The 14,656-nt window shown below is 34.6% G+C and overlaps 1 protein-coding gene across 6 annotated transcripts in view; it reads left to right on the top strand.

Annotated features, from left to right (window-relative positions):
* LOC108684989 (aryl hydrocarbon receptor nuclear translocator homolog) overlaps window positions 1–14,656 on the top strand; it is a 41,624-nt gene that overhangs the window by 20,445 nt on the left and 6,523 nt on the right. For 5 of the 6 annotated variants that reach the window (XM_018189570.1, XM_018189575.1, XM_018189573.1 and 2 more), the window contains 2 exons: window positions 992–1,072; window positions 11,285–11,445. In XM_018189570.1, the coding sequence (XP_018045059.1) occupies window positions 992–1,072; window positions 11,285–11,445 (242 nt within the window). The remainder of the gene's footprint in view (window positions 1–991; window positions 1,073–11,284; window positions 11,446–14,656) is intronic. The other variant, XM_018189571.1, reaches the window with a different exon arrangement.

The following is a 14,656-nucleotide window of genomic DNA, read 5'->3' as shown; positions in this document are numbered from 1 at the left end:
TTTGCTAAAATGTCTAAAAATTTAATTATATATTTAATTTTATATTTTATTATATATTTAAAAATAATTTTGTTAGATTAATAAAAAAGAAAATAATTAAACTGAAGTATGATGAGCAAAAAATTTTGACATTCTAGTAACCATTTTTGAGTGTCTATAATTTTATTATTTTGCTGGTCCAACAAATTTATTTTCAAATCTGTATCTAACTAAACTTTCAGATACTTCAGCAAAATTGTTCTTTGTATATACAATCTCTTTGCATAATGATATATATTATATAAATGAAATAATCGATTATTATTCTTTTCTTCGAAAAATTATGTTAATCATTAAATAGTCCAATAATAACTTTATATTATGGAACAAATAATTGCGGATTAAGAAAGATAAAGTTTCTTTACGATATGTTATAAAGGAAAGATAATCGTTGCTCTTGTGTTCAAAATATCTTATTAATGATTATAATGATTCAATGATAACTTGAATGAAAAAGTCGGAATGAATGAGTGTGAATATCATGCATCATATTCTTGTCGTCACTTATTGTTACGAGCGTTCTAGATTTAAAAGAGGGAGAAAGGCCGTCGACAATCCTGTCAGTGACCAATTTTGGAACGTACGGTCACGTTTGGCTGTCCGGAAGCGATTACACTTTACGTATCGGTGACGCGACGCACGCGGAATTTCTATTATTTGTTCCTTTCGGGTGCTGAACTCGGCTATCCACATCCATTTATCCTTAACAGATTGATACCTAAAAAAAAATACATTCTTTTATACGTTTATTTAATTTAACTGCCTGTTTTCAGGCATCAGTAATTGTCACAGGACAGTATTCCATAGAGCTCATTTAAATAATGAAACGAAATTAAAATAGTAGACTGATTTATTAAGTTAATTTATTGTTAAAATAATCAATATACAAGATTGATACAAGATTTGATACAAGGACTTGTCATTACTAATGCGCTTTTGATTTATTTTGCAGATCTGATGAAGATGATCCGAGTGGCTGTAAATATAGAAGACTGGACGATGACAACGTCCAGGATAAGGAGAGGTTTGCCAGGTGAGTGTTAGGCTTAGTTCAATGACTAAATTACTAATAATATAACGATTTCATATTGTAATAATATAACTAATATTTTAACCGAACAATTGCGCTTCTGCCAACGTATTTTCAATCAAATTTTACAATTTCTTTTTACTATCATTTTCAGTCCAACTGAGCTCGATTATGTTAGTTGAACATTTAAGTTCGAAAGTTCGAAGCGCAGACACTTTTCTTTCTCTTTCTTGATCGTCTCTCTGTGGCGTTTGTTAATTCGTCTCACGAAACCGCGGCTCAATATGTTTCACCAGTACACCCTGTACATACGCCTTCTTCAAGTACGAGAAGGTACATACATACCTACATAATACTGGGCAATGTGAGGAGCCGATAGCGGAATGGGAAGCCCTCGAGGCTGCTCCAGCGTGGGAACATAAGGTACTTATACTCGCGCTGGAGTGCGCGTCCTTCAAGTCCGTGTACAACGAAAGAGACACGGTACTTTGATTCCCTTCCGAGATATTTCGGCTGGCACGGGCATTAAATTCGCCGGACAAAAGCCGGAAAATAATGTACAACGTGAGACGCATAACTTACATATAAAATATGGCTGCTCTCCCCAGATGCCGTGAATAAAAATCTACATGAATCAAAATTCTCGAGAAATTTTCTACATCCAATGTATACAATTATGCAGGATATGTCACAGACAAACGTTGCGTGTCTCTTTTCAACAGATTCTTCGATGATATATATATATTTTTTTTAATTAAAATTTTATGTCAGTCTTAATCTAACGTCAGTAATAAAGAACAGAGTTTTAATTTAATTATTGAAAATACTTGATTTTCTAATTTATTGTTTAATGTGAATAAAAAGATCACGTGTTTACTTTTGTTTTTACTTACATTTCATCAATTAAAAACAAAAATAAATCCATAACCTAGCCGACGTGATCGAATAAAGACGATCTATCTCGATTGATTGACTTATCAATAGAAGAAAGGTAAAAAAGGGGTTCGGAGATTGAACCTACCGCGTGTAACATTGATCGGTCGTGACTCAGCCCGCTGCTTTGTGTAACGTGTGTATGATGTTACGTCTCTATCAAGCACTGGGCCCACGGAAGAAGATGCTTCCCTACCTGATATAATCATGGTGTAAAGCCGATCATAGGTAACGTATTCGAAAAATCGAGTATAAACGCGATTCCATACGAATGCAGTCATACTCAATGCACGTAGAACTCGCATTGATTCTCGCGTATTATCTTGTTATTCACATCATCTAAAATTAAATAAAATAACGAAATCACGGCTGTAATCGTGAAAGAGATAAAATTATAGGAAACTCTTGATTTCTTTAAAATGAAATGGGAAGTCTGTAATCAGAATTAAAGAATCTTAATGTTGTATTAACTTTATACACGCAAAATTATATTAGATTTGATTATGCATATCAAACTGTTGAAACAAAAATCATTGCAGAACATATTACATTTTTCTTCTTACTTTTCTTTTTGTGTATTATCTAGAGATGCAGGAATCTTGTCAGTTTTCAATACGCACTATTATATATATGGTCACACATCCATATAAATTTCATGTTGTAAATTTGTGTTCTTCAACGCATGCTACAATTTCGCCGTATATATGTCTGAAGCCACTCAGTGCAAGATGTAACAAAGTTACATTCCTCTTTCTGTTTTTCTGCAACTAGAAGATGCAATCATCTTTCGTTTCACTGAACGAGATTAAAATGCCGCATCTCTCTTTCTCTCTCTCTCTTCCTCTCTTTTACGATTTTTATTTACTATTACATACCTGCAAAATGATAGCACGAAATTGCTCGCGAGCGTTCCTCGCGTTGCTCGATCTGGCTATTTGTTCATAGCAGAGGGTTAGCTAGAAATTTCTCGCATCTCGTTAACTTCGCGCACGCAATAAGAAATCGCATGATTTACTTATTCCATACTATATCTTACATCGTTTTTGTTTTTTTATTCCGATATCATCTAAAGATGTATATATATTGCTCAAAACGCTTGTGTCATATTTCTTAAAAATCATTATCAATTTTCGTTCATTGAAGAAAGCTTTATTACATCTTATCATCTATCGAAACCTAATACTTAGCCAATAAAATAGTTTAATTTTTAGTGACCGTCTAATTTAAATTTAAAAAGTTTCACTTTAATTCAGTCATCAATTGCCTCGAAAAAAGAGATGCGCTCTGTTATTTTTTAACGCCGGCCAATCTGAAGACTGACTGTCGATCCGCCATAATAGCAATAACGATATCTTATCCATGGTCTCTCATCGCGTGCCGCCACGGGTGGGTCCGTGGCGGTTCACCTGCAATTCCGTATCCGCGCTGTCGTTTCGCAGGTATATACGGCGGTACCGCGAAAGACTACGCGGACTCCGCGGCAAAGACGACCGGCAACATTCTGATGTCGCGCGCGCGATCTCTCTCTCTCTCTCTCTCTCTTTCTCTCCTATTCTTTCCCCCCTTTGTTCCTCTCCCTTTCTCGCCTCCGGTCCTCTCTGGAGAACCTCACTTTTAAGTTAATAACGCAATTACTGCCTCCTGCCGCAAGACGCGCGCGCCTTTCTTTGCCGCCTGTCCGTAACTTCTCTCTTTCTCTTAGGTCTCTTCTCGTTTTCCTCTCTTTCCTCCTCCTACTTTTGATTTCCTCATCTTCACATTTTCTCAGCGTTAATACAGATGCCGGCACTTTTGGTGCCGCGAAATAATTTTGTCGCATACCGGTGGTTGCTCAGAATGAAGTCTCCTACTTTTTGCCTTTTCTTAACTTCTTCTTACAATAGTGGTTTACTTCCTTATTAATGATTTTGGAAATGTGATTGCTCATCACTCTTCGATACAACGCATTAACTTAACTTTCAAAGTCACTTTTTTCGTAACTTATAAAAAAAAGTTTTTTTCGGTTTATGCAATCTTTCTTTTCAAATTAATAACAATTGTTGTTTGAAAAAGAAGATTGCATAAACCGAACTTGAAAAAAACTTTTTTTTTCTTCAAAATATATTTTTTAGGAAAAGCAATTTTGTAAGAAAAAGATTGAATAATTTTAATACAATATTTTATGGAATGGATTGCTATTAAATACATGCTAAATTTTCGAGCGATGCAGTATGCCATTTGGAAATACAAGGAACAGGAAATAAAAAGAAAATATGGGGAAGCTATCGGAGAAAGGTTGTGACAACATGGTGCTGCAATAAATCCGGGCACAGTCATCGTTTATAACACGTGTGTGTCCAGCGTACATTGCGCTTTTGCGATTATTCGTTCACGGCAGTAAATACGTTGTGCAGAAATTTATGACCCGACACGCTGCCATTTCACACGCGCGATTATAACGTCTTCGTTCAGTTTGGAAATGATTTAAACAACGTTCAGTATCCAGTCCAATGCAGACGTTGTGTGTATTGTTAATATTTATCGGTTCATGCATAGTGCGTAAAGCGAAGAAATTAGAATAACAATTGTTATTATGCGATTTTTGATATCGCAATATAATTAACATTAATGTCGGTACACATACTGTAAGAAATTTTTGTTGTAACTTCCAAAAGTGTTGGAAGTTTTTATCTGACAAAAATGCTGTAAATTTAAACAGTTATATTGCGGAATTACAATAATATTTTGTGGTAAAATATATCCAAATCTGTAATACACATGCGCGGCGCGCCAGTTTTGTAAATTCGCAACAAATTTCTATTGTAAATTTACAAATATTGTGAAATCACAGCAAAACGTTAGAGTAACTGTTTCTGTTAATGTATCTTTAGCCTGCTTATTTTAATTTGCTTATTACTGAATTAATTATTAAATATTGCAGCTTTAAATATGTAGCTTTAATTTTATCTACTTGCAATCAATATCAGTTTTTTCAACTATTTCTTTTTCTTATAATATTTCTTTAATCTAAAAAATGTTAATCTTTATAATGATTTGATAAAAATAAAAAACATGTTTTTGTCTCTATTAGTGAGTCCTCCAAGCGGCGATGGCCCTATTAATATGCCTCCAATTTGTGTGTTTATTCACATTTCATTTTAACATATACAGTAGTTACCAAAACAGATAATAAATTTAAGTCAAAACAGATTTAAATTTAAATTGTTTAATATATATATATATATAAAACATAAATCATTATTTCAATTATACTTATTTCAATATACACTCATAACGTTCTCAGCTTCAATACAGGGCACATTAATAGAGATAAATTAAAATCTTGTAGTACGTATTATTGGATTCACATAAATTTTTCATATCTTTCGAAAAATATTTAAAATACTTTAATAAATAAATAATTAAAAAATAAAATATTTTGTATCCTATACATTAATAATTTAACTTAACAAAAAAAATATTTTTTTTCTTATTTATTCGTTTTTTTCTTATTTATTTTTTTTATGGCTTATTGAAATACAAAACTCATTAATAGGGATAGTTACCCTATATTTGTAAATTTACTGCATATTTTTATTGTAAAAGTACTGTAAATTTACAAACATTTCTAACAGATGCAGAACAGGTGCAGATTTTTATATTAATTTTCTGACACATTACCTATTTTATTTTCATTCTATCTAGGAAAACCTTTGCTTATAAAATAAGAAGAAATGAATGAGAAAGAGAGAGAGAAAGAGAGAGGGGGGGGGGGGTCGAAATGTCTTTTAGAGCGGTAATCAGACGTGCCGAATGATCATAACGCTAAGCTTTCGTAAGTTGGAAAAGTTTACGGGGATGTTAGAATCTCATAGAAATCAGAAACGCCGTAAGGAGGCTCTAAACGGAGAAGAGATTATCTTGCACTGCAGTGAAAAGCACGTGCCTTAAATGCCGCGTAAGGAAGGCCAACGTTGCCTCACTGTGGAGAGGGCATGATGCAGATCGTCGCGCAGATTGTTCTCATAGGCCAATTAATTAAAAGGCTTCTTCCATGGAGTAATAAGCCGCGGAACAGTTGAACATACGGGGAAATTACTCCTAGAAGGGTTACTAACTAACGAGGGTTATTGAATCGATTCGTGAAGACAATTATCAATTAAAAATTTATTTAACGTTTATATGATGACGTGTAGTTTTTTGAAAGAAATGCATCATCAAATGTTTTTACAAATCTAATATGTGCTGCTAAAATTATAATATAAGAAGCTCGCGCAAGATTCAATAAGATATCGAATTCTGAATGTAAATGAAAAAGAATAGCAAACAAGATGCAAATACGAAGTAAGGAAGTTACATTTATCATTAAAGTTTATTCTCAATCATAGATAACATGGTTATAGTCAGATGCGTAGTATGATATTGTCTGCCTTTTTATAATTTCAAAAACTAAGACAATCCGAATATACAATAACTTATATCTGTTTATCATTCCTACATTCCTCTATCAATGCAAGGTCAGCGAATGCATTATTTATTCGTCGTTATTTATCCTTAATTTTATGGATATCGATGCAGCCGTATATGGGAAGCAAATCATAACAATAAATTATACGATTGAGTAACAACGCACAACTCTGTTTCGCAAGTCCATAAATATAAGCATATAAGCCTTTCAGGAATGTCGAATATGCGACAAAGGAGTGTTATTAGACGATTTTGCGAACAGACGTTATAAATTGTATTACAAATCGCATTATAAAGCGTCACACAATCATGTTACGTTCGATATAGAATTAATATCGAAGACAAAGCATGTCGGAAACGGACGATGTCAAAAAAGTATCGATCTATCTATCGTGGCATCACAAGCATTCCTAAATGCGAAGTAATTTGATGATAACTTTCTTCCTTCGCGATCGTCTTCTACTCGTACTCGAGAGGATTTTTCTCCTTCATGAGGCTTTGTTTACTGTTGTGCAGCGCGTGTGTTTCTAAACCAACATTAGATCATCACGGCATAGAGAACCGTGTACAGGGTGTATCAATGCTATTTCGATGATCGTGACCGATCCTCTACAACAATTGGAGCGGCTTACTATAACTCCATCGCGTAGTTTTCAATTGACGTTCAATTGATCGTTACGCAAGAATTTAGAATCTAGATTCTAAAGAGATATAATCTTTAAAATATTTGGAGTAGAATCTAATTTTAAAGAGTGAAAAAAGTGACAATTGAGCCAGTGTCGTCAATTTCTAAGAATGAGATTTCATTTTTTAATATTATATTCCACTTCATAGATTTTAGAGAATATGGAAAGAAAAATTTAAACGTCTTATATAATCTTGTGTGACTGATTAATGGTACGGATGGAAAACGAATCATATATCCGCGATATTAGATTCCATTCTATCTTGCAGTTTTAAGTTCCGTCAGACATGCACACGTCGCATTTTATGCTTAAAATGAAGTCACGGCGAATAAAGGGATCTATTACTTCAACCTTCAACTAGTATCCTCTTTTTCAAGTAACGTGACTGGTGTCACGGGGTCAGCGTTGACCCCTGGCCTAGGGATCAGGTACTTTTACCGTGTCGTTCGCCATAGCATCCGATGATCCCTGTGTATCAAATAGCGTGGTAAATACAGTGATAACTCGGTTCATTGTAAGTTGTTGAAGTTATACATAATTATTATTACTAATAAAAAAAAAAGTTGCTTTTTGTGTTGTCGTTTATTTATAATTATATTTTGAGCCATATATTTTAATGTTATTAAGACGTTGTTGTATATTTTACTTTTATAATATTCTAGCCAATGTGATTTACTGAATAACTTCTTTTATAATTAGTAATTGTTATTCCATAGTAATTGCTATTCCAAAACATATATAATTTTAGTACACACACAACATACAGCTACTCAAACTATTGTATATAAAAAGGTTTCTACATTCAGTTAAAAGAATGTCTATATACGATTTATTCAAGAAATAAAAATAAAATATAATAAATATAATGTAATAAAATGTAATAAATAAATAAAAATACAAAAACGTATTGTGACTTCGAGATCAAAGAATCAGATCGGAGAGAAGCTGGTGTGAGATCGTACCGGGACACCCGGTATGTCCCGGTACACGGAGCTTGGACCCACGGAGCGAACGGGCAACTTCGGAGCGTCTGACCTCTGACCCAGGAGTTCTCTCCCCGTCCTCCTCTTCACGGATCGCGTTCCTCCACCCCTCCATCCTTTTCTTCCCTTACCATGCCGCGCGGTGCATACTCCGCTTTATACTTGCGCTTTAAGCGCTGTGGCCTCTTTTAAATAGCAGGCCTCTGCCGGGGCTATCTACGACGTCGTCGAGCGTTACGGATTCCCTTGGTCCTCGGGATGAGACAATAATAACGATAACGATCGCCCGCGCGCACAACTCAACGAAAAAATTACATCGAATCGTATAATAAGAAGAATGTGAAAGGCGATCGGCATTGACTTGAATCATGACGATTTCGTTTCTTCTTCGATCTGTCATCTTTTTCTTTCTTGAAATTTCGAATAAATCATTTTTTACGAAACTCACCATTCACCAAGAAATAAATGATTCAAGAACAATTCTCTATTATTATTTTGATGACAAGAAAATTGTATCTGATTGTACTCACAACTCCAAATTATTTAAAAAATACAGATGTGAATTTTCAAACTATAATTTAATAATCTATATATATAACACTTTTAAAACTAGATAAATCAAAATTTCTAAAACAGAATTGTAAATCGAAAAAAAAAGATATAAAAAATAATCATTTATAAATCAATGTCAATTGTTTTTTATATCCTTCTTCGATTCGAGGCGATATTTTGATTGCACCATTCGTTGTTAATATTCAATAATGTTAAAAATATATTTTTTTTACATAATGTTCTATACGTAAATACACGTACATTTATAACGTTTTATCTTACCGTGCACGTTTCAGTTTTTATAAATATTTACGATAAAAACTGTTCTTACTGTTCTTAGCGAATTTAAAAATTCGAATCTGAAGTATCCTGGATATAAAGTTGCAGATTAATTAGGAATGGAGCGCCACAGTATATTTCTTTTCTTGTTGTTGTTACGTTGACGAATCAATTTAAATCACGAGTCAATATTTATATGCTTATAGAGAGAATCGGATACTTTTTTCAACTTTTCCTCGATCTTTCCTGATCAGTCTTCACTAATATTTCTCAGTGAAACAGTGTTATATATAGCGATATTTTATGATATATAAAGCAAAGATACATCATGTCAAAACGTTCCTGGGAGAGCCAGTATTATACAATAGAAAATGATATTAAAAGATATTTGTAAATGCATCTTTCATAAAAACAAGTCAATAGTAAAATTACAACAGCATATAATCTCTTGTCATTCAATCGCAGAAGTACAAAATATAGTACAAGAGACAGCACAAAAGGCAGAAGGTGACAGAAAGATGAACAAAATCAGACATTATTATATATTTATTGACTTTTTGTTTAAGTATTTTTTATAAGTTTTATTATAAATGTCCAAGTCAATACAGAACTGATTATATCAAAATTCGATAATTTATTAAATTTTTCATCTATTATTTAAATAATCAATTTGTGTGAAAATATTTGTAATGATGTAATAAAGGATATTTTCTCGATACTGAAAAAATTCGGATATGAGATGCGCTTGGATATCCAAATCGAATAGTATGAGTTCTAATTAAAATTCATTAGATCGGGCAAAATTAATTTTCAGATATAAATATAGTGAAATACAGTGATAAGTATAGGCTACGTCCACGGATACGACAGTTCCATTGAATGGATCAATTTTATTTTTCAATATTTCATATCGCGGCCATCCAGTCGCAGGGAGTAGACACCGCGAAAAAAAAGTTAGCGCAAACCAATCAGCATATCGATATCAAATTTTAATCTCGCACCCTGTGTATCCGGATAGGATATCGATGTTACGGTCTGATCGTGAAACTACCCATTTCACGGACTGAACAAATTTTTTATCATCTCGTGAACCGATCTCCTTCCTTATCCATTTCAGGACAGAGATCCGTTCAGAAAATAGGCGATCAAACTGCTCAGTCCAATAAAGAGTTTGTCAGTTGATACAATAATTCCTATCAGGAAATACTTTTCACAATTGTTATACATAAATATTTTATATTAAAATAAATATGATTAAAAAAAAAGAAAAAATAATTATAAGTCATTTATTCTTTCTGTTTACTTCTGCCCCGTGCCTGGCCAATTGCAAAGATATAAGTATCTGTACCTCTTAACGTTGCTCGTAGAATACGCAGAAGATGATCGATCATAAACTAAATCGGAAGATTCGGTTCACAAAGTTGACTTCGTGAAATGATTGGTTTCGTGAACGGGACGTAGTGCCGATAGCAAATTAACTCCCGCTCGATTTGCGCATCGAGCGGGAATCCGGCTTACGTGTTGCGTGCGGATCCGCGCACGGAGGTCTGCCTTCGCGAAGTTTCTTGGAAAATTGTCGCGAATTAAATGCCATTAAATTTACGATTTGCGCGCCGGCGATTACGCAGCTTGCCGTCGAAGTAAAGGGAGACGTGCCTGGCCGTTACTCGCGGCGGTTACCCTCTGGTAGCATAATAACAGGGGAGGCCTCAAATTGTGGTCTCGCCCCGATATCCTCCCCCATCTAGATGGACTACTCGAGAATTTATCGGACGAATCGATCATGGCGCCAACAACGTCCGTAACCGAGTTAATTTAGGTAGCTTTATGTGAAGCACGATGATAAATTAATGGTAAATTAATGAAAACCTTAAGGCGCTTACTAATGAATATAGACACGATCGAGATTTATTTCTTCACATGAAGTTTAACAAACAATGTCAATATTATTTATAAAAAAAACTTAATAATTATTTATTTATCGTGGATTAATAATTATTTTAACTGAAACGATATCATACTATAATAACAACGATACGTTTCATAAGCGAATTAAATCCGACTAGCATATTTTACATGCTGAAGCGGGCCCAGGCTGTATATGTTAACGCAAGAAACGCAATTCAACAAATTGAATACCGTATCGCGAACATTATTTCACGCTATTTTCTGCGACTCAAAGTTCCTCTTGTGCAGGACGCGCAAGAAACTCCTGTCTCTACGGTTGTTCCGCGTTTCAACTTCGTTGTCCACGCCGTTTTTAGTCGTAATAGGAGAAACCGCACGTTGGTTCTTTGAACTATGCAATTACCTCGGTTTTGTCTTGCGACTTACTGCAGGGAGAATCATTGCGAGATCGAGCGACGGCGGCGGAACAAGATGACCGCCTACATCACGGAGCTCTCCGACATGGTGCCGACCTGTTCAGCCCTGGCCCGGAAGCCCGATAAACTCACGATCCTCAGGATGGCGGTGGCGCACATGAAAGCTCTCAGAGGTGAGTAACTTCGATGTTACGAAATTTTATTTGCAACAATCACTTCTTTGCTTTTCTTCAATTACTTATCTGATAAAATTAAAAAGACCTCAAATTAAGATTGTTCTTTTTTAAAATCAATTTTTAATTTTAATTTTATTTTAATTAACTAAATAGATCTTTAATTAATTAAATTATTGATGCGCTATCTTTTTAGGGCTATTTTCAGAAATAGGTAAACTCTTGCAGATTGCAAAATGTTTATTTCATTTACATTAAACAGAAAATATAATTTTATATTTCCGGTTATGAGCCGGTGGGGTGTAAAAAATTCACAAGTGGATCTCATCGCTGGTTGTGCATTACTGAATTAAATCAATAATTTATACTTTAATCGTAAAGATATTTCAAATTTGAGGATTACTATGTTTGTATAAATTCCTTCTCGAATAATATGGAGTGATATTTTATAAAGTGATTTTTTAATTAAATGGAATTTTTATTTGAGAACTGAATTATTAGGTTTAATATCGAAAATTGAAAAAAAATTGTAAAAATGATTACTTTTAAATGATCGCCAAGAAACAAATACGCTAAAAATACAGTGGCAAAATGTTGAAGTGCCGCTCCATTATTCGAAGTAGAAAGTTCTCTGAGGGATTTTTCGTCGAGAAAAAAAAATGGTGAACGTCAATAACTTACGAATCACTCGTAAAAGTCATAAGCCACTTGAATTTAACTTACCTCTCGAGTCCTGAAAACTCGCACATGTCGCAAAGTTAGTAAATACTGGAGAATTTTTCTTTCAGTAGAATATACATTTTTTTAAATTCAGTTTCCATTAGATTGTTTTCGAAAGATAATGAGGATATAACTTCTCATGAATGTGTATATATACTTGTTCTCAGTTTCATATTTTATTTACTCATTCTTATTTACTCATTCTGTTTTTCTTTCTACATTTTATTCGCTGTAATTTCATTTCAACTTAATTTAAATTTATCTGTAAATGAGAGAGAACAAATTTCTTTCTCCCCCTCTCTCTCTCTCTCTCTCTCTCTCTCTCTCTCTCTCTTCTTCATCCTTTCCAGTCATCGATAAGAAACGGTACAGTTTTCAACGCGGGACGTGACGATTAAGTTGCAGCGATGTTTAAGTTATCCGGCACGAGCGACGCAATAACTTGGACGCAACGCGAGATCTCGGTGCCTTAACATGAAGCCGATTAAATTACGGCCGTAGTCGACCCGCCATACGTTACGTACCTACGACTATCGATTACGCAGGGAAACACTCACTCGAGTCCCTCTCGGGTCGACGCGCGAGAACACGGATCTCTACCTCGGCAGAAGCGAAAATTTACGACGCTTTTAGAATACTTACACTGTCGACAGTGTAAATATCTGTGACTTCCTTGTTAAATTGAAGATGAAAAGGTCAATAATATTTCGCTTAAGTTTACGTCAAAACTTCAGGTGGATGCATACATCAGACATGTGTATTTAATTCATTAAATGTTACAATTATAATATATAATATATGAAAATTTTATTGTTAGTGATCGCAATTATTATCTTCTCGAGAAAACCTCGAATGTTGAAATGATTAAATAGATAATTTTGATTGATTTTATTTGAAAAACTGTGCAAAGAGTTTGCAGAGAGTATTTTTTAGTAAAATCATTTTGTGTAAAATTCTTGTTTTAAAAAATCGAAATGATTTTCGATGTCAAAAGAGAGCAAATAATGTTGCAATTTTTGCTGAAAATTTTGCTGATAATAAATTTGTTTGATAATTTTTATTCGATTATTTCACGCGAAATTTTTGTTTTAAAAGATCAAAATCGGTTTTGTTAGAAAGAGAGGAAATAATTTTGCAATTTTGCTGAAGATTTTGAAAATAAATTTGTTTATGAAATTTCATAAACAAATTCCATAAAAATTTCGTTATTAGAACAGAAAAAGTCAACTATGATGGTAAGTCAACAGATGATGGTAAAACTTGAAGATTCCACAGATATATATAGTAAATCCATAGGGATATCTATTTAACCGATTAACATGAACATTCTGAAAAAGAAGGATAGAAGGAGAGAAAAAGACGAGGGATGCACCGTAACGTTGCGGCGGGTTTCGAGTGCTGGTGGTCATATCGAATGCAGCGAGCGCGATATATGCTTCCGGTGGGCACGATGGGCGGAGTTGCGTGTCCCATCCGTCGGCGGCTGTCCCTTTGGTAGTTCTGCCGGGTATCTATCTATCTACCTGAGCCCGAGGGAACCTGCGGCCGATGGACGCGTGCTGCGTATTGTGCGTGAACGCGCGCGTGTATATGCGTGATTCCGCCGTGATTTCACCTAGGTATTGGTGGTGCGTCGCGTTGTTTATAGCCGCTTCTCCTCTTTCCCGACGACGTGGGCTGCTGCATACAAATCGCCCTCTCGCTCGGAAGAGAAGGAACTCTCTGTCTCTCTCTCTTCTCTCTCACCTGTGAAGAGAAAGGGTGGGTGGGGGAGAAGGAAGAGGAGGACGCTCGTTTACGTGCGCGAACGCCCCGTGCGTGCGCTATGTAGAAGAGTATTACGCGGTCGCAACGAGACGTATGTCAGTACCGAGCACCAGCGGATTTTTTACGACCCTGGGACACCGGAGATAAAAACTGCCAGAAGGCTGAAGAACCGTTCGACGAACGTCGATAGAAAAGACGACGCCGTTCTGTCGCGAGAACGATGAGGTCGGTTTTTTTTTACGTACACTTAACACGATGTTATCTCGTGGAGGTACTTAAAATCGAAAAGAGATAATCAGCAACGTTAATTATGTTAAATATGCATTTTTTTCTAGTTTTTACTTAGATACTGTATCATTTATAAATATCGAAATTTAATGAGAAACATTTTAGTCGTTTGTCATTAAATATTTATATACTAGAAACTTACAGTATCGAATAATTGAATGTAATGAATAAATTGATAATATCAGAAATGTTCGTGACAAGAATCAATATCTTGACGATCACAATTGTTGTTCAACGTAAAAATATAATCCGTAGAATGCCTAGAAATGGAAATTAAATGACTATCAGTATGAGATTTTATACTAAAAATGTGGCAGATGTCGAGTAGCACACATCGATCTTGCGAATTTTTATTGGCCCAATTGAACTAGATTTTTTTGTTGCATAAATGTTTGTATTATTATACGGAAAAAATTTCATGAATTTAAAATTATGC

Source organism: Atta colombica, unplaced genomic scaffold (assembly GCF_001594045.1).
Source record: "Atta colombica isolate Treedump-2 unplaced genomic scaffold, Acol1.0 scaffold141, whole genome shotgun sequence".
NCBI classification, from domain to species: Eukaryota; Metazoa; Arthropoda; class Insecta; order Hymenoptera; family Formicidae; genus Atta; species Atta colombica.
Note: the sequence above shows the minus strand (reverse complement) of the source record. Positions and strands in the feature narration are given on the sequence as shown.